This window comes from Gallus gallus, chromosome 5 (assembly GCF_016699485.2).
Source record: "Gallus gallus isolate bGalGal1 chromosome 5, bGalGal1.mat.broiler.GRCg7b, whole genome shotgun sequence".
NCBI lineage: Eukaryota > Metazoa > Chordata > Aves > Galliformes > Phasianidae > Gallus > Gallus gallus.
The window spans coordinates 33,976,768-33,997,244 of record NC_052536.1 but is presented as its reverse complement, the minus strand read 5'-3'; the positions used below and the strand labels follow the sequence as shown (position 1 = coordinate 33,997,244).

Here is a 20,477-nt window from a genome sequence, read left to right as displayed (position 1 = left end):
GATGGAAACCATGGGCAATCTGTGTTTTTCAGCAAATACTGGATTTTTCAATTGTTAACAAAATGAAAACCACAGTATTTAATGTTTATGCAAATTATAACCTTTCCTTGAAGTGTAAGAAAGCACTTTAAAGACTTCAAATTGGTAGTCAGCCTGAACACTTGAATGATAAAACGTAATTGATTTCTGTCTGAAATTAGATTGTCTTGTATTTACTTGTATTTTTCCTCCACCCAAAATCAATGAAGGGCACACAGGTCTATCTAGGAGAGCTTTGCTGACAAATGACTCCAAATTTAAAAAATAAAAATAAAAATTAATGTGTGAAAAATGACTTATTAGATAATTAGGTTGATTTGTGTGCAATAGGGAATAAGCAGTTGAGAGTGCATTACCAGGACTGCAACCCTTTCAGTGCTAAAGGAGCCCTGCGTCTCCATTACCATTTCTGGATGCCTGCCTAGTATTAATAATACAGGAGACTAAGGGCATGCTGCAAAACTCTGAACTCACATGGACCATTCGTTTTGGTCACAAATTAGGCAAACAATCACGTTAAAGACAGGCTAATAGCACTTCAGTTGTAAATACACACTGTAAAATGTTCCTCAAAGCTTTGGGGTCATTTCAGCTCTGGGGCCTTTATGGCAGAGGTTTGCTGTAGCACATTTAAGATAAAGAAGGCTAAAATGTTTTTCTTTTTTTCCACATAGGGATAATTACTTGGCTTATAAAGAAAGGAAGCCTGAGGTAAGGAAGTTTGAGGAAAGTTATCAAAGCTCACATGATGGTATATAATTAAGAAATACAGATAAATATATTAAATGATTAGATATTTGTCCATGTAAGCTACAGGGCCCTAAAAGAGAGTTGTGGAAGTTGCTGAACTTCCGGAGAAGGCAGGAAAAGTAATCCATTCAATTCCCTTTTAAATCTGCTTCCATCCAAGCACAAGAGTGTGGTATAACAAGCAGGGCACCTAGGGCACCTTCATTCCCTTTCTGCCATCCTACCTTAAGCCAGAGCAGTTGTTGCCAAGCATTTTTAGAAAGCTAAGCCTGCTTTGAAATAAATGGCAATCCTCTGTGTCTGCTTGCGCTGTCATCCAACAGCTGCTGGTGCAGAAACACTTGCTGCTCTGCCTTCATTTCTGAGCCTTGGGCTCATTACTGGTGGCTCTTGGCTCAGCCCTCAGAATGGCTGTCACCTCCTCCCTTCAGAAGCTCCAAGGCCAAACTACAGCTCAGCTACCCTTTTGTCACTTCCGAGTGCTCTAGCATTTTCCCCTGGGGTCAATGATGAGACAAACTGGATCAAGCTGTTAAAAAAAGAAAGAACAACAACTCCAAACAACTACCAATGTGAGGTTTGTTGTGTGATCTTTGGTGTGCTCCTCATACAAATTCCAGCAACTTCATATTTTGCTTATTTATTTAATAGCAAGCCGGGATCTCATCAAGTCTTAATGTGTTTGAAGATCCTTCTTTGTTGTGATTTTATGATTTTTGTTATCAGTATTCCACATCACCACATCACACACTGGGAGTCTCAGAAGAGAAGTAATGTGCTACAGCTCCCAGAAAACTTTGCTGTTCTGTTTCCATTTTCCAGTCAGTGGGAAAGATAAAACTGACTGAAAGTCACAAGACTTTCTCTCTTTGCTCCCTGGTAGATCAGAGTAAGAACTTCAATTTTCAGAAACTCCCTCATTTTATTTGATTTAATAGCATCAATACCAATTTACTTGCATTTCTGCTGTTATAATTAGTAAATTAATTTCTCTCCTAAGATCATTGTTGCTGTTTTTTTTCTTTCCTTTTTTGTTCCCTTCTTTCCCCCCCCCCCCCCCCCCCCCCCCCCTTTTTTTTTAGCTGGTGGGCCTGCTGTCCCTGTCACATACAGAGATAACTCTGACATCCTTGTGTCTCACACTCTTGCCCTTGTTTCACTCATTAGAATTTAACTTCTTGCTTCTTCTTCCTGCCAGGCCTGGATATTAGGGCCTGCACCCCTGATGGTGAGGCATTTCTGCCCTTTTGTTGCAAAGTTCATTTGGCCCAACGGATTGTAAAAATCAGTGTAAAACAAGAGAGGTTTACCTGTGGTATCATATGAATTATTATTTGAGAATCAACAATTTTGTTCATAATGCATGGCAATACTTGAAACTGTAACAGATTAACAACCACAATGAAAACACAGAAGACACAGTAGTAATACACATTTTTCTTTAGAATGTATATTAATATTTCCATTAAATATAAGTCCACAAAAGTAGCTTCATTGCGTGCAAACACTTTTCCAGACCTTAAACTGAGAAATTAAGTTCTCTGCTTTAGTTCTGTTTTGCTAAATGAGGACCGAGGCCTGGCAGGATTGAACCCAATTTAGTTTGTATATTATAGCATCCACACAAAAGTAATCAGTGCAGACCTTCACAGTCAAGAAGAGACAATCTTTCTCAAACTATTGCTAGAATCCTCTGAAGCCGGTCATAAGGTTCTTCAGGTTAATATCATGTACTATAGTAACAGTCACATCACAGTTAAGACACAGCTGATACTACAGCAGTTTATCCAGCCTTACGCAAGTAGTGCAGAAAATGAAGAGATTTGTTGTGTTGAATATGCCCTTCAATAACAAAGGCACATAATTATTCTCCTAGGTACAAGATATATATTCCTTGCATGAATGTAACTAACTCACTCCAATTAATGGTCTTTCCGTACTTAAAAGCTTGGATTTTTCTTAAAAAAAAAAACTTTCCTATTCTTTGCTGTATGTGTTACAACCATTGAAAGAAGAGTGGAAATACCTTCTCTTCCAACAGCACATAAATTGTGATTCCAGTGGTGGAAGGAATCGTTTTTTGCCTTTGACATCATACAGAATTAAGATCTTCACTGCCCTAAAAGCCTCACTAAACCATTTGACAGCACTGGTTTGAGTAATAATGGCATTCGGGCACAATTTCAATTTGTGAAATCATTTTAATTCTGTTCCTCATTCATTTGCTCAGTAATGAACTTACATTTTACAGGAAGTGTTTTTGTTAGCATCAGAACCTGGAGCATAAGTGAGTTTTGTATTGCAAATTAATCTAATTTCAACAATGAGACTAATTAAGAAACAATACCAACTTCTAGTGGGTTTTGCATTTACTAATTATTTTAAAAAAATCTGTCTCACATCCCAAACCAATTCAATTTTGCTCTGTGGCCATTAAATACTTTTCTCGTAATTTCTAGTGCATTAGTAGTGCAAGACATCACCAAAGGGAACTGATGTTCCTTGGATGTATATGGACCACTTACACAATTGTGCCAGCAGCAACACCTTCCAGACTGATCCTTGCAGGCTGAATCAATCTCAGCTGAACATAAATATAAGAAGTACTCTTGGATCACAAGTACTACATATAAAACAATGGCAGTCCAAAACTGTGAAGGCAGAACAGCAGATTATTGAAAAGCTTATTTCTTTCTCCAGTTAATCCACCACTATGAAGGAAAGTAACTCCTCTTCTGGTTTTAGATTAAGTCAGAGGCAGATCCATGAGTTTAATCTAAAGTTCCCAATCTCTAATCTTCTACACTAAAGTGTGAAAAGAAAAAAGTGCCTAAGTGTCTCAGGTTTTTATTTATGCTAACATCTAATGCAAAACAGAAGGTTTCTTTAGGCAGAACAGAGGAAGATGGGCATGTTTATAACTATCATCTTTTTTATATAAAGCATAGGCCAAGGAAAATACAGCCTAGACTAGACTACCTCTGAAGTCTAACACATACAAGAAGCTGAGCAAGTTCCTCCTGGCTCAGAAAATAACTTGTGTTTTCTTCTTCATGCCAGCTGTCTGAGCATTAAGAAAAGACAGACTCAGTTAACAGCTTCCTACAACAAAGTACCTGTGTAATTGCCCCAGATGTAGACAGTTTTCTAGTGAATCATCCATGAATGCTCTTGGCCAATAGGTATCAGAACTAAGATCTAAAAATCAATTCTCACAGAAATAAATGTAATTTATGTTCTTCTAATTACTGCCACTCAAGGACTGGACTGTACCCTTTACAATATCAATTTAATCAAACATTGAAATGAGTAAGTTTAACTATTACAGGAAAATACAAATTTGGTTTTTTTGACACTGATTGTTTAATTCACTGCTTGGCTTATTAGTTCACACTTGGGACTTCAGAAAGCCATTTCAAGAAAGGAGCTTTCATTGGCTCTGTCTTGCTCTGTCATCTACTGAATCATGGTCATATCTGCAGTCATGGATAACTGGTATTTAAAGGACAGCAAAATCAATTATAGAATTCTATTTCCTTACTTAGGCATTTAAATTGGTTGCATATTATATTTACTCTGCATGATAGTTTGAGTGCTAATCAGAATTTCTACTAGGTTTTAAACTAAATTTTGCATTTTTAATGTCTCATATGTGAGTATATACATATGGATCCAATGGCAGAGCATGCAGACTATTAAAGTGTTTATTATTACAAATGTTAAATGTGTTAGGGACAGTGATAACATTCTGTCCATTACAATACTTAGACTTCATTTATCTGAGTTGCTTTCAAGATGTAGCAAGTAATATCCTCTAATAGTATATTTTGAATTACATTATGTGATCTGACTTTTTGGAATGGAACATCTTTTTTCTCTTATATCTAAGAATATTACAAAAAATAGCGTTTGCCTTAGAGACAGGATGCTGTTGATTCAGTGGAACCAGACATGGTGAAATCCTATCTCAAATCCTGCTGATCTCCCATATACAAGATTGAGACCAGTAGTAGTAGACTAGTGAAGAGTGATTACCTGCTGTGGTAATCAGGAATTGAAATCCTATCATAAAAAGTCTACCATATAAATGCAAAAAAAAACCCACCATAGATTGTTTTTTCCTTTTAGTAGAGCAAACTCTGAAATATTATGCAATTACTAATGATACACATATACACATGTGTATAGTATATAAAAGTTTATATATGGGGCTCAGCACAATACTCTAGAGAGAGAATGAGAGAATCCTAACTACTAAGTCAGGCCAGAATTTTTTCGATACAAGTTGACCTTGGCCAGAAGTATGGTAAGAACCATTAAAAGCAGAGAAATTAGTGTCCAAGGATATTTATTGCAATTAATGAACTTCCTAGACATAGCCTAGACATTTACCTGAAGTTGTGCTGAGTCATTCTTTAAGCTTCAAAGCATAATAGATGCATTTTCTCCAACAGCAGCTAAAACACATTTGACCTATGGGCACCAAAACAAAGTTTTTTTAATCCAGACATGAATCTCACTCAGATTGTCACATTGATGACTTTTTTTTTGCCCTACAAACAGAGTACTCAGTGAAAAAATAAATATATTTAACTGATACTAAAATATCCTAAGTTACCAACTAATTGTTTTACCCACTTACTCATATACACACAATTTTTGAAACTGCTGGAGGGTTATCTGTGAAAAAATAAAAAGCACTTAGAAAAAATTAACAATTTTTTTCCATCCTGTTAGAACATCAAATATGGTGGGTTTTTTTCCACCCTGTAGCAGCTATTTAGCATCTAATGTAAAAGAAAGCGTGACTCTTTAGCAGCTTAAAAAAAAGATTATATGAAAAATATCCTTTTTATCATTGCAGTGCTTTTGAGGTATCAAATTGCAAAGAAATCATCTCACTCCCAATGAGTTCAGAAATACGCATTGAAAAAAGTCAATGCTTTAAGAAAGCATTACAATTAAATACTAAAAAACTGGTTACTCTGGAAGTTTTGAGATACATCAAGTCATAGCAAGAAGTAACATTTCTCGACACATCGTCAATTACCTTACTTAACTCAATGAATATTCATTAGAATTTACAGTCCTCTATTATTTATCACACTGCATTAAACATCCACCCCTCCCCTCCCCCCCCCCCCCCCCACACACACACACGGGGAAACAAGATCACCTGCTTCTTCTGTTGGCTGAAATCATGGACAGATTATAGACAGCATTGCATTAACAGAAACAAATCATTAACAAAGGACTGACTGTAGATAGAAGTCCTAGAGTTGCTGCAGCTGCATTTTGTTCTCTTTTAATGGGGTGAGTTTCCAAAATATAATTTCAAAACAAGCTTATAGAGCAGCATTACTGTGATGCTGTGTTATGGCAAAAAGAAAAGCCTGTTTATGTTGTGACAGTAAGAATTAATTGCCAAAAATTCGTCAACCTTACTCAGCTTACAGAGTTTTGGCAATCTTGTTGAACTGTGTTGCAAAAGAGGTTGAGTTTGGCAAAGCAACCATTTCAGCAACTGATAAATTACAGACTGAGCATATAATTTGTGCCTCCTTTGACTTTCCGGTTTTATCATAATGCATAGCAAATAGAACTTGGGATTACTTCAGAGGTTTGCTATTCAGAGAATTTCCTAACGACCTATTATTTGTGTGCATGCCTTCCTAACTTGCTAAGGTCAGTATGCCGGAGGAAAAAAAAGTGACAGGAGCTGTGGCTAAAGGAGAAAACTTTTGGCTTGAAGCTGCAGAAAGAGCTTGGTTTGAAAGCCATGTATGTAAATGCAAAAAAAAAAAAAAAAGACATGCAGCCTGATTATTCCTGCACATTTGACAATGACTAGAGGCAAAGAGGCCTTCAGGTACATAGAGAATAATAAATGACCCTTCATGGTGTGTGTCAAAGGAATGGAAAGAGCAGTGTCTCAATTCATGTACATTTTTTAGTAAAAAACATGAGGCTTTATGCCAACACTGAGATCTTTGCCTACAACATCTATTGAAAATATGGAAAATTGTAGTTCTAGCACCTAGAAGATGCTCATGCATTTTTTTTTTGTCCATAGGAGTGTCCTCACACTACTACCAAACTTTCTCACTGAAAATGAGAGAAATTGGATTATTTCCAAAAAGCACACCTCTCTAGTATTAAAAACATTGCTTCTAACCAGTATGAAGTGTTATAATGAGACCTTATGGTACATACCCTAAGTAGGTTACCCGTATCCTGCTCCACTGGAATCGACAGAATTTTAAAGTTAACATCTGTCAGTGATACAGAGACAAATGGTTGGTGCAGTTGACACTCAAGCAGAGAACAGTACAGTAGTTGGATGTCACAAGCAGATGAACATGCATGGAACTTGTAGAGAAAGAAACTGCATTCAAGTGAAAACACTTACTCTATATGGTTTCTGATGCTTGACAAGTGGTAGGGTAAGTCTTCGTGCTCCCTCTCCATTCTACACTTTTAAATACCTCTGGTTTGGAAGGTAGACATGTTCTTGACCTTAATGTCTTGAAGGTGATTCAAATGAGACAAATTAATGCTAAATACAGTCATCACAATGTGTCCATTATTTAGAGTGTGGAACAATTGGAACTACAATACCTAATCCTCTACATACACTCCTTTTCAGCAAGGTCTTTTCTCTTTCAACTAAATGCATTAATTCAGTATTAACCTAGGAATTCTGAAGCTGTTGGAAAAAAAACCTTAATTGAAGTAGACTGAGAAAAGACCGAAAAACAACACTTCAAACATGAGGAGTCAGATACCTCCTCATGGCTCCTCTACCTCCTCAGTAGGCTGGACAACTCAAAACCATAAGCAAAACAAATAAACTGGAAGCAAAGGAGAAAGACCAGAAAGCAACTTGAGTCAGCTCAGAAGATTGTAAACATCACTTTAAAAACAAAAAATAACCCCTTTTCATTCTGCGCTATCATGCCATTTTAACCCTCTCAAAAGATGTGTAAATCTTTAGGGTTTTTTTTTTTTCCTTCTCAGAGGGATTGATTTGCTGTTTCAGCGTGGTCAATTAAAAATGTGATTTACAAATTAAACCATTTTACAGAAAATAACAACATAAAGTATCTCCTGTGATGAAGATCTACCATTTAATAGAAGCAAATTCTATTTTCCTGGTCATCTCTGATGATGGAAGAGCCTCCTAGCAGCAACCTGTGCTACCTATCACAGCAGAGTCCATCAGCTCTATCACAGCATTCAGGCAGCAGTGGTACCCACCTGTGATTGTTTACTAAATGTTCTCAAGTGCTTTGAGTAAATACTCTCTCTATACAGGATCTGCTAGTTTTCTTACTTTTACTTTTTCCCCTCTGTACACATGGAAAGAAAGAGTTCCACACTGGACAATATAATCCTTCCCTCAACACCCTACACCCTTTCAGCTACATCTGTCGCACAAGGCAAAATGTAACCCATTGTATCAACCTATTTTGTATCTTCACTAAGTGCCAGGCTGCAGCTTTGTACTGTTCCTCTTCAAGACAGATGACGCTACCCAGGGGCACTTTGTTGATGTGACAGCTGCTTGAAAAACCTTAGATCAGTGTTTCAGGCACCACAGACACTGGAATAACTTCTAAGATGCATCTTGTCCCTTCAGTATTACAGGGAACTATGGCCCCTGCCAAGTGACATACAACACCAAAGTTACTGCTAACAACAACAAAAAAAATCATCCCTAGGGAAGACTTCAAGACAATCTGCAATCACTTTGGTCCTGAAAGACCATTTTATCCTCTGATAAACAAGAGAAACCTGAGTACCAGCAGAGGCAGAGCCCCAGCATCCACCTCTCTCCTCAAAAGGGGACACTCCATTAAATGCACATGAAATATACATGACCATTCAAACTAAAGATAAGGAAAAATGCATGTACACTTATGTTTGCAAGACGTGGTTCATGCTGCCATCTGTCCCTCTTAAAAAGAACTGATGTGAAAATAAAGTGTCTTCTGGATACAGTCAGTCTTCTAATACCCACTCTTTGTTGCAGGGTCAATAAACAGAGAGGATACAATAAATATTCTGTGACAACTACAAAATCCAAAGCATATAGGAAAACACCTTTAATATAATTGTTAAATATATCAATGTATTTTATACATGAATACACTCCTTAGAGATCTAGAGATTCTCTCATATAGAAAAACAAAAGGAAAACCAACTACAAATTCAAGTGGCTAAAATTTAGCCAAACACTCTTTGGCTTACAAAAAAGATCTTCCACTTAACTACAGCCCAACAAAATTAAAGAAATGGAACATGTGCTACAATAACATACATTTGTTTTTCCAAGAGAAATACAATATAACTACATCAAGAATGACAAATGATGATCCTGTACTAATTGTTCAGTGTACTGGTTCACAACCATACACCATATGTTTTTACACTTGCATATGGCTAAATGCATCAAATTCTGGTGTAAACAATGGTATCACAACGAAGAATAACTAATAGCCATATATATCGGTATCTAATTGTATTCTACTTAGATAATTTGCTCAGAGGCTGTAGTAATATCCATTTTCCTTAACAATAAATTTGTATCACAAATATATATGAAGAAACTCATTTTAAATGGATTTCTACCTCATTAAGTTCTTCTTAATGAGTCAGGGGATAGAGCTTTAGAATAAATGAACAGAAGGTATTTTAAATAAAATCAGCTAAGTTTAAATAAAAATAGCTCATACTTAACAATACCCTACAGCTAATAGAAATGAGCTAGTTTATGCACTAGCCACCTAGTGTGATTTCATCATTCTTATGAAGGTTTGCTTTTGAAAGAGCAACCTCACAGGACGCTAATGCAAAAGAGCATATTTTAATACAATCTATGTGTAACAATGGCTATTAATGAGAGCATATTGCCCCTTGCTGTGCAACGGTTAACTGCACTAAGCTTGTTTGATGACTAAGGCCAAGTAATAAAATCTAATTTCTTACCACGCTGATTTGTGTTACTTCATTTTTATTTTTTTTAATGTGGTTTTGAAAATGATATCTTAGGTCTTTCTTTCACACAAGCTCTGAGAAGCCAAGTTCTGCACCAGCCCATGCTACCTTTGCTGGAGCTGATCCCAATGTGTTTGTCAGAACTCATGAGAGGGAGAAAGGCAAAAGTCATCTACTCAGTGAGTCAGGACACGGAATCAGAAACCTGAGTGATCACAGAAGCAGCAGCTGCAATACTTCAACATTTATTTCTTCAGATCTCAAATCTGATCCCTGGCTATACAAATGCCCTTTGTGTAACTGCGTTACCTGTTTTTTCCCCTCTGCTTCCAGATAGTGTCATTGAGAAAAATCCCTCTGATGTGAAACATCAGTAAGCAGAATCCAAGCACCACCAGTCTGTAAAGCAGCAATAAGCAGTCCTTCCACTGCTCCTTTTTGGCCCTTGGTTTTCACACAGCACATAACACTGCCCCACTAGCAAATAAGCTAAGCAGCATTTTTCTCACCCGAACAAGCCAACCAAGCCACCAGCTTCCAGGTAGCAATAGGGCTTTTTAAGTACGAGCTGTTAAAACTCTTCCTGTCCTAAAGCTACATCCATCGCTACCTGCCCCTCCTCAGAGGCCACTGACGGACCAGAGGTCCTCACACACGCCAATGAGGCGGTACCCAGGCGCTGCGCTTAGTAACGCCCGAGCACCTCACTGCAGCCACGGGCCCCGCTAACCCGGAAAAGCAACGCGCACTGCACCGTGACCCCGCCGCCGCCCCGCCCGGGCTCTGCGCCCGCCCTCTCGCCGCTCCCTCCCGTCCCATGGCGGCGGCGCGGCCGGTGCTGGCTCGGGCCTTGCTGCAGCAGTGCCTGTTCGCTCGGCTGCAGGTGAAGCCGCCCGAGCACGGCGCGGAGGCTGAGTGGGAGGAGGTAACGTCCAGCGCGGCCGCCCCGCTCGGCGCGGTCTCGTCCCCTCCCCTGGCGAAGGGGCGGGCAGGGCTGGGGGCGCGGGGCAGAGCCTTGGGCTGCGTGCCGTCCGGCTTTGCGGATGACACGGCAGAGGGACGGCACCGCCCTCTGCGTCTTACCGCACATGGGAAGCCCGATACGTGATCCTCGTGGTAGCTCCCGTCAGGCTTCACGATATCTGTCTTTTAGTGTCTGCAAAATCTGTAATTAGTTCGCGCTTACATTCATTCTTTGAGAGTTTTCAGTGTTTTTTCCGGCTGCCCTGGGCGATAGGCGCACAGCTACTGCCCCTCCCTGCGGGGGGAGCGGGAGAAGCGGCGGGTCAGAACGGAGGGAGATCGCTGCCAGTTACTGTCACAGACAAAACAGCTTTCACCTGGGGGATTTATATTAACTTATTACCAATTAAACTTGGCAGTTTGGGTTTACTTAGCAGTTTGGGTACCGAAAGAATAAAAATACCTAAACCCGTGGGAAAGACAGTCCTCCTCCTTTGGTAGGCTGAGCTTCAGGCACCGGCCCTGGTCCGCTCTTCTCAGTGCGCCCCTACCCCCTTACTGTCACCACGGGTCATGCTGCCACTGTTCGCTCCATAGGCAGGCACACAGAAGGCTGCAGTCCACACACGGACTATCTCCTACTGCTCCTCTTCTTTCCATGCCCACCAGAGTAAGCCCTCCCAGGCTGCAGGCCCTGTAAGAGAATGGCAGCTTCTCCATAACGTACCTTTTACTCCTCCCCCATTTCCTCTCTAGGGCTCTGCCCTTTCCTAAATAGCTTTCACAGGGGTGCCACAGGTGCTGGCTGTCTGTTAAACTACCCAAACAGAGCCACGTGTTTTGCTTTACATATAGTGAGTCAATCTATTGGAAGGTAGTTATGCTGTATAAATCTCTTACTTGAAGATTTAAATGTCTTAATCAAAATCATTAGAAAGGTGGTAGATAACATTGAGGGAATCAGCATGAGATTTGTCCAGTGCAAGCAGCAGGTATTTTTCAGACGTGAAACTTCATTGGTCCTTATGAATCTTTCCTGGATACCTGGGCTTGTGAAGGGAAATCTGTTGGAACAAGAGCTAGTCACCCTACAGCAAGAAAAAAAAAAAGCCTGTAGAAATTTCATGGTTTCTTTAGTCTTCAATGGCTTTCATTAGAGATCATTAAAAGGCATAGTTGCTTCTAATGCTTTCTTGTAGGATAATGCTGCTCCATATAAGTGTACCAATGAAAATTAAAGAAATATAGGCCTAATAAAATATTATTTATGTAAACCATTGTGTGCGTAGTGGCACACAGTGTAACAGCTAAAAAGTAGGTCCTCACCTTGAGAAACTTCTAGTGAGCCATAAATAGTGTGTTATGTAGGTGGCTTTGAATAGCTTCCGAGCTTTAAGAGACCCCTGCAGGTACTTTGGGAACTCTGGAGCAGATGTACTTTCTTAGGAAAGAGGTTAGAAGTGTACTTTATATATGAGTCACCACTCTTCATTACGTTTTCACAATTGTAGCTTTATGACCTTTTGAGGATTACGAGGTCTTGTTTATGCAGAAATGTTGGTGAGATTGGATCCATTAAAACTTTCTGTATATGCAGAATACTTGGAAGGAAAAAAAGGAACTCTGTTTAAATCTAGGGGTAAATATGATGAGATTGGGTATTTCAAACCATAGGAGAAAAGAAGTTTAAAATGAATATTCATCTAAAAAGTGTAATTACCTACACTTAATGCAATGAAAACTGTCTCTCTTGTACCTTATTTCCCTTGATTTATGTTCTGGTTAAGATACCAAATGGGGTAAAAAAAACTACCTGGTACAGGCTGTTCTGTGACCCATGGTGGATTATGCAATTTCTCTTTGATACAGCAGAATGGGTGAAATATGAATAATGCTTCTCATTGTTCAGTGAGCCTGAATGAAGATGTCAAAGAATAATTCATGTAAGTTAGTTCCACAAACTTGCTTCCTACGGATTACAAAGCATCTCTGTTTTCATTATCAGTTGCATTACATTTTTCAGAAAAAAACATGCTGAGATAACATTTTGCAGAATACATTTAGCTTTTGCTAATGAAATCCTGCATAGTTCAGATGAATGTATTTTGTAAAGAGGGTAGGGGGAGGACTTAGTTGTTTATCCTGCAGAGGAGCTAAAAAGCAGTGTTTGGAGACAGCGGACCTAAGGCTTGCTGCATGGCCTGAGGGACTGTGTACTTCAGCTCTTCGTGATGCAGGTTTGCCTGCTCCGATGATTACTTAGGACAGTTGTACAATAAAAGCCAGTGTTGCAGAGTAACTTGATTCAGTGCTTTATTTATGTAGGCATTTTACTGATAACAGCAAATCCACACAGCACAGCTGCTTGCTTTTTACTACGTAAGTTCTTTCCAGTGACCGTTTGCTTGTTAGCATGTTGCATTTGTAACTTTCTTATTTGTGTTGTTTTACTTGACGTTTCCTGGGTTAAATGTAGCTCTGAACAGCTAGGACACCTGGAATGCCTGTGTAAGATGTGAGAACTGACATGCATTACTATTAGGTAGCTCCTTAAATTCAGTTTTAAGTCTCCCACTCGGTTAAGAAAATTGAAAAGAAAAAAAATATATATATATAATAGGTTGAGGCTGAAACATGATTAAATGTGTTGTGAAGTGTTCAAATATAGTTCTCAATCACAGCTGAAACCATGAGTTTCAACTTGTGAACATTGGATAGTTTTTATCTGTAACATAGTTTCTAAGTGTTCTAGAAGATAATAAACATATAATATAAATAGAAACATCTTCTCCCATTTTCATTTCATATTTAATTGGTGCGAGACACTGTATGGTCACAGCCTGAACCACTGATTGAGCACCTGGGGAAAGGACCCGGTCAGGCCTGGGAGCACAGGTGAAGGCAATTCAGCTGTGTGACCAGAAGGGGTGCAGACCCCATTTAAGGGCTGCCATGGGAGAAGGATCTCTGCTTGTAGATTCTTCTCTAGTAGAGTCCTTTCTAGGAGCTCAGATCTTCGCAGATGGGTCAGTACCTTTACTTTTCTTTGGTTACGTTGTTTCATTTATGCTAGTCCCTTTGCTCTTCCATTCCTGTACTGCCCTTCTTGCTTGTTAAGCTTTCTGATTGTAACAGATACTGAAGTTAATAGGTATCTATTTTTGTGATGGAAAAATCGTATTCCAAATTAAACATCAAATCATGAGAAAGGCTGAAAAATAATGTTAGTTAATACAATAGCTAATAATGATCATTTTTAGTTATCTGGTCTTAAGAGTCCTAAATGTTAGTTTATTTCCCTTTTTTGTCTTTTTAATTGAGCTGTCTGCAGGATTCTGTTATTTCTATATGTGGCAATATTCAAAAACTTTCAGAAGTCTCAGAATTGGAGTAGACATCTGTGAGGTGTGCAATATAGTATAATTGTTTCTTTCTAAGTCAGTATTTACATATATAAAATGTAAATATATTCAACCTACTTAATAACTTTTTTATTAATAGGTGTGTGTGTTATTCTTCATTAACATCCTGATGCTAGTCTGGTTCTGGAACTAATATTTAGCTAAACATGTAAGATTGTCTGTTCTTCAGTAGTCTTTATTTTTCTCTGTCATTTGAATAGCGAGTTTGAAATGCCTTTTGAGGTTGAGGACATCAAATTCATTACAGTGTTTATGAAATATGGCAGTTATTTGGGAATGGGAACCTGCATAATATTCTGCAGTGGTCAAAATGAGTTTTGAAAGGAGCTCTTTATAGCTTCTGAAAGAATCTCAGCATGTAACATTTTGGCTGGGAAGAGCATTCTCTTTTTCCAGAAGTTAGTAACTAGAACCAATCTAGTTAGCATCTCCTAGGTAGTATTTCATTTTTTTTTTCTCTAAGCTGACATCAATTGTCTTTCCAACAGGAATGTAAGGATAATTATTCTTGGTGAGAGGGTAGGATGTTTTTGTTATTGTCAATCTGTGTATGCCTTCTGTTTTTTCCCAAAGAGGTTAAACCATTGACATGTGCTTGAAGATGAAACAGCATTCCTGTTGGCTGTGTAGCTGAATAGCTTTACTTGCTTAATAAAGCACTGGTTGTTGCACATGTATTCCTTGTGAACTAAACCAGAGAGGAAAAAAAGTTACAAAGGAATTGCTTTATGCTTTCTTGTTCTTATAGACCAAATCCTTTTCTCAAATAGACAGTTCATTCTAGTGGTCTGTTAGATTGCTGAAGAAGTGGTGTATCCTTAACCCTATACAAATGAAGGGAGAAGTCCCATTTCCTTAAAAAGGTTTCACCTGAACTGATGCATAACATTTTTGGTAACTTTATAGTATTCTGAACAACTTTATAATTGTTGGTCTTCATATTTAAATTGGTTGTCGTATTTAAGTGTTTAATTAACAGACTGTTTTGTTAGAATTATCCTTTACTAGTTTAATATTGAAATATAATTCAGTTCACTGACAAGTCCCGTGGTATTTGATATATTTCATAATTGTAAATAAAGCCATATTTCACACTGTAAACTTTTCATCTGTAATAACAGTAATACTGTACATGGTGTTTTACAACTAAGTGTGGCTTCACATATAGCTAACAGATTGGCTTAATTGCATGTAGTAGCATTGTGCAGGTAATCAGTTTTTATCTCATAAACTTCCATAAGCCCATAAATTTGAAGTCTGAAGCTACAGGAAGTAAAACTAATCTTGGGAATTTTGTTATTGTAAGTTTGTCACTTTCTGTATCAGTTTTAATGGTAAACCTGCGTGGTGGACAATGAGAAAGATTGTTATTGTTTTCTGTAATCTTTTGTAGATCCAGAGAGGACTTGTTATCTACATATGCTTTTTCAAAGGTGCTGATGAGGATCTTGTTCCAAAAATTGGTATGATATAATCCTTATGAATTCTTGTATTGTTTCAAGAAGAATTAAGCGGTAGTGGCAGAGAAGACAGCAACTATTTAGACAAGAAGTCAAAAAGCCATCAAATAGCATAATTCCCAACTAATCAGGTGGCTGAAAGAACAGCTTGTTTGGTTATATCCCATTTGACAGCTGTCCACATCTCTTCTGTCTGTCGGTTCATGATTAACTTACAAGATCAGTTCACACTGAATGTTCCTGATGAAAACACTCTAGAAAACTGAAAGTGCTGCACCTACTGATGGATGTATTACAAGTATCAAGCAACATCTTCGGTCTAGGACAGAATTGAACTTAGAGAAGATGGTTTGCAGATAATTCATGGGTTTATTTAAGAGGTATTTTAATTTTTTATCTCCCTATATGTGCTGGATGTTTAAAATTATAGCCAGTAGAGGGAGTTGGATGGATAACTAATCAGTGTCCTTCCCATTTCATACTATGTATTGTTAGTCTTTCTGGATCAGAAGTACTAACAGTAATGTTTGTAGTTCATTTGCTCTTCTCCACATGCACTTTTAACATTTACATTCAAGTGGAACTGATGCACTGAATAAGGTCAAGCTCTAGTGATTTCTGTCTGCCTTCTTCTAGAATAGTTTTAGCTTTTGTTGTTGTGGCTGGCTGCTTGGCTGCTTGCTTTGTTTTGTTGGCTTTTTTACTTTTATTTAATTTCTTCTGCCTCTTTTCGTCTATCACTGGCAGTGGATCACTTGGAGTTTAGTGATTATGTGTGTTCCACATAAAAGTGCCCCATTTCTGTGGGTTGCTGATAGTAGTAGTTTCACAAAAGGTCATGTAACAATAGTCTATTTCAAGCTGCATGCTGGGACCAGCAGAAAGGTCTAGCAATGTGCAAGCACAGGTGTTATTGAAAATGCTGAGAACAGCTCTCAGTCTTCAAGGGCACAGTCCTTCTGTGATGCTAAACTAAGTTGAAATCTTTGGGTGTATTTAAAACAGCATGATATGGAAATTGATCTTGTGCCTGTGAGAGTTTTATGAGACTTGAGAATAATCACCTTTTCGGCTTCATGGCAGCTGAAGCAGGCCAGAAAAAGAAAGTTCTGTTTGCTATTAGGAGATGAATCCTCTATCTTCCCAAGTGTCTGTTTTATGGAATATTTTTGTTCTTATGTTTTGAAACTGTTGGTGTGGTTCTGTTTCATGGGTTTAGAGAGATGACTAGTATTCTCACAACTTTTAAAGAGTTGGAGGAAATATTGGGGGAAGAATTTGGTTGTTATAGAAACATTAGAAAATGTAATGTTATCAAATACAACAATTCTGTTTGCAGGTTTACACATTGCATTTAATGGACCAAATTGCATCTCTGACCTGCTTGCCTTCTTTCTCAAAAGGCAGGCTGACACCTGCATGTCTTTTTCTCACTCTGTGTGAGACCAGACTGCTGAGCCCAGGGCTTCAGCAGGATCAGTTCAGTGCCAACTACTCCAACCATAAAGAAAAGAAAGTCAGGACAGAAATGTATCCAAGTGTATCTAAGATAGTCTTATGTCATACAATGTATACTCTTGTGTGAATGTTGCCTGAGTAATTACTTTAGGGTCACTAGTTAGATCCCAGGTTCTCTGGGGAGCTCCAACTGGAATAAACTGCAGGATTTGAAAGAGCAAACCACTGTCCCACCCACAATAACTCTTTCTTTAGATATACTGCATTGATATCAATATCCTTCGCATTCTTCACAATACTCCAACTTCTTAACTGGTTAATAGTATTTAATGACCGTCCATGTTTTGTTTTAGTAACAGCCAGCTTCTTTTACTTGAGTAGCTTGTCCTATGTTGGAGTATCTTGTAGAATCTTCAATATTGTTTTATGATGTTATATTAGATCCTGTTTGACTTACTTTAGTTACACCATTTTTTATTTTATTTGCAGTCAATGTGCTGTTGAATGTTAAATTAAGTGAAGATGAAAATGGCGAGTACGTATCTGTCCTTGATTTACCAGGCAATGTGCTTATCATACCACAAGCTACACTGGGTGGCAAACTGAAGGGAAGAAAGATGCAGTACCACACAAACATTGAAAAAGAAAAAGGAATGGAACTTTATTCTCAGTTTGTGTCTTTGTGTGAAAAGGAACTGGCTGCCAATCCCAAATGCATGGAAGCAGGTGTTCTTGTTAAGCATGGCACATATGGAAACAGACAGGTGTTAAAACTGGATACAAATGGACCTTACACTCATCTGGTTGAATTCTGAAAAAATAAATGCTATCATGGCTACAATACTGGTGGTAACTATTGTCTTTTTTTTATTTTCTAAGCATTAATGTATTTAAATGGTTTGGGAAGGATGTGCACTCATCTGTGCTGGTGTTATTAATCTCATTAAATAGAAGAACGCCTTAGATTGCTTTGCAATAATGAGCATGCATTTCATGTACATATTCATCTGAAGTATTTTTAAAATAATTGAGATTAATACAATTACAATGTCTCATTTGGATGGGTTTTTGCCAGAATTTTAGTAGTAGGGTAATGCATACAATCGTTACTTTAAAATAATTACAAAAGTATTGCATAAGTTGTACACTTGAGAAAGCGAAGATTATGGAATAAAAAAGAATCACAGGGGTTGGAAGAGACCTCTGAAGATCATCTAGTCTCATCTCCCTGCTTAAGCAGGTTCCCTACAGTAGGTTGCACAGGAAAGCATCCAGGTGGGTTTTGAATATCTCCAGAGAAGGAGACTCCACAACCTCTCCAGGCAACCTGTTCCAGTGCTCTGCCACTCCCAAAGTTAAGGTTTTATTCTCATGTTCACATGGAATGTCTTGTCTTCCATTTTGTACCCATTACCCTCTGTCTTGTCTCTGGGTACGACTAAGAGAGCCTGGAGGAATGCTGTGGATGTAATTATTTTTACCTGATTTCTTGGGTCAGACACTTAGTTATTGCCTTTCTGATCCCCATCTATTAAATGCTACCTAGCTCACAAAGACATTGAAAGCAAAAATTCACTGAATTTTTAGCTTCTCTTCTGTTATTTAGGCTACTAAATAACAAAGGCCTCTCTTTGCATCCAGCATGTGTAGAGGACTTTTAAGTGGTTCTAGGACTGAACATACCCTACACAGATACTATGAGAAGAAACAGTGAGACACATCCAGAAACTGAAGTCAAGGCAGTACCACTGTATTAAACCGTTGACAAAGTTTGCAGTCAGAATGTCCTCAGATGTGTTTTGGTAGAACAAATTATAGCAAGCAGCCTATGTCCTTGTCACCTTTGTCTTGTCTATACAATTCTTTCCTAACAGGGCCTCAGGAAAAGGACTGGAATACTAAAATGCAGACGAAACAAATTGTATGATGTATACTGCAATCTCATTGTTCTCTCTGCCTGTATTATTTCCTTTCACTCTTTTTTTTATCTACTGGATCTGAAGCAGAGGCTAGCTTTTATTTCTTATATTCATAGTGTTAGCACATTTGGGGTCTCAGTTCCAACTGACCTCCTATGCAGTACTATGATAAACATTGCTAACAGACAGCATTAAGAAGACACAACAGGAAAATCTGTGTTGTAAGGCAGTGAGAGCAGAACATTATGAGGTGGCAAATTGAAAACTGATTCAAGTACATTCAACCTGAGTCAAGCTTCTCCTTTGCTGCTGCATCATAGTTTTATGAAGTCAGTAATTTTAAAGGTTTAAAAGTGAAATTAGACAACTATATGGCTTGCAGTAATGATCCAGGATTCAATTTTTAAAAGACAAATTATTCTGGAAGAGATGTAAAACTTCATGCTTAGTGTTCATGCCAGCTTGTACAATCTTAAATTGTGATTTATTTACAAATATTCTATCCTTAACTTCATTTTTAATAAAATATAACAGTGTATAATTCTCAAACTACTATGAGAATCACATTCTTTAGGAACAGAGCTCATGGTTTTGATAAGAGAGTAATAGTATTTCTCACATTAACATAACATAGAGTTAGTAATTATGAAATACTGAAGGACATTGAATTCTTGACAATTGGGGTTCTCACAGTTTAAAATATCTACTCACATAAATGGCTTAGAAATATTAACTAGGTCCCAAACAAGGTATTTATTAATACTTAACAGATAAAATATGAGTCATGAGTTGTTTTCTTTTTAGAGATGTTTAAATAAGAATGTCTGGATATGAATAACTAATACAATTGCTTTTTTTATGATTTGTCTGCTTGAGAAAACTGGTATTATTTCTCCTTCTGTTGTGGGCCAAGTCCTGAAAAGTGCTGAGTAACATCACTTTTCACTGACTGTACAGGAATTACAGTTATACAGTTTCTCTCAGGAATTGATCCTTTGAGCTAAAATACCAAGTCTGCAGAACAATTTTTTTTTCCATCTCCAGAAAGATCTTTAGCAGCCTCACAATTCATTCTCTATATTTCAAGAACTCTGCAAACCCTAAGAGGAATGAGCTTGAAAATATTTAGTGAAAAATAGACTTCAGAGTGAACTCCATCTTGAACTGATGTCTCATATGAAGTACATAAATGTTTCTGTATTTCAATAGTTCTTAGTAAATGGTAGAAATCTTGAGTTTCTGTTAAAAGGTGGCATCTTTGTGTATTATCTGCCAGTTTCTGATTTATTGTGTCTGTCCTGGGATACTGATTTCTGCCATCTTCTGCCACAGCAATTGGCAGCTTGCTGAATGATGTGCCCTTTGTATTGCTTTATTTATGTCTACTATTGATTCATGATCCATTTACTAAAAGAAGCAACTTCTGAATAATGTGATGGACCATACTGATGAAGAAATTGATTAAAATT

At 37.9% G+C, this 20,477-nt stretch overlaps 1 protein-coding gene and 1 long non-coding RNA gene across 7 annotated transcripts; one reads left to right on the top strand and one right to left on the bottom strand.

The window, feature by feature from the left end:
• Window positions 1–2,970: 2,970 nt before the first annotated feature.
• On the bottom strand, window positions 2,971–11,498 carry LOC121111047. The gene is made up of 5 exons (XR_006939476.1): window positions 11,213–11,498; window positions 10,096–11,126; window positions 7,199–7,313; window positions 5,182–5,262; window positions 2,971–3,594 (listed from the first exon to the last, which is right to left on the bottom strand). It is a non-coding gene; the product is annotated as an uncharacterized LOC121111047 (long non-coding RNA).
• Window positions 10,581–17,930, top strand: DTD2 (D-tyrosyl-tRNA deacylase 2 (putative)). 6 transcript variants are annotated; one of them, NM_001396620.1, is made up of 6 exons: window positions 10,585–10,711; window positions 12,619–12,692; window positions 13,075–13,128; window positions 14,081–14,154; window positions 15,565–15,634; window positions 17,579–17,925. In NM_001396620.1, the coding sequence occupies exons 2-6, from the start codon at window positions 12,668–12,670 to the stop codon at window positions 17,902–17,904; spliced, it is 549 nt and encodes a 182-aa protein (NP_001383549.1). In that variant the 5' UTR covers window positions 10,585–10,711; window positions 12,619–12,667; the 3' UTR covers window positions 17,905–17,925. The 6 variants fall into 6 exon arrangements, with proteins under 6 accessions (NP_001383550.1, NP_001383549.1, XP_040558105.1 ...); XM_040702171.2 differs by having other exon boundaries at window positions 10,586–10,711; window positions 12,622–12,692; window positions 17,579–17,930; XM_046941914.1 differs by lacking the exon at window positions 12,619–12,692 and having other exon boundaries at window positions 10,586–10,711; window positions 17,579–17,930.
• Window positions 17,931–20,477: the final 2,547 nt, after the last annotated feature.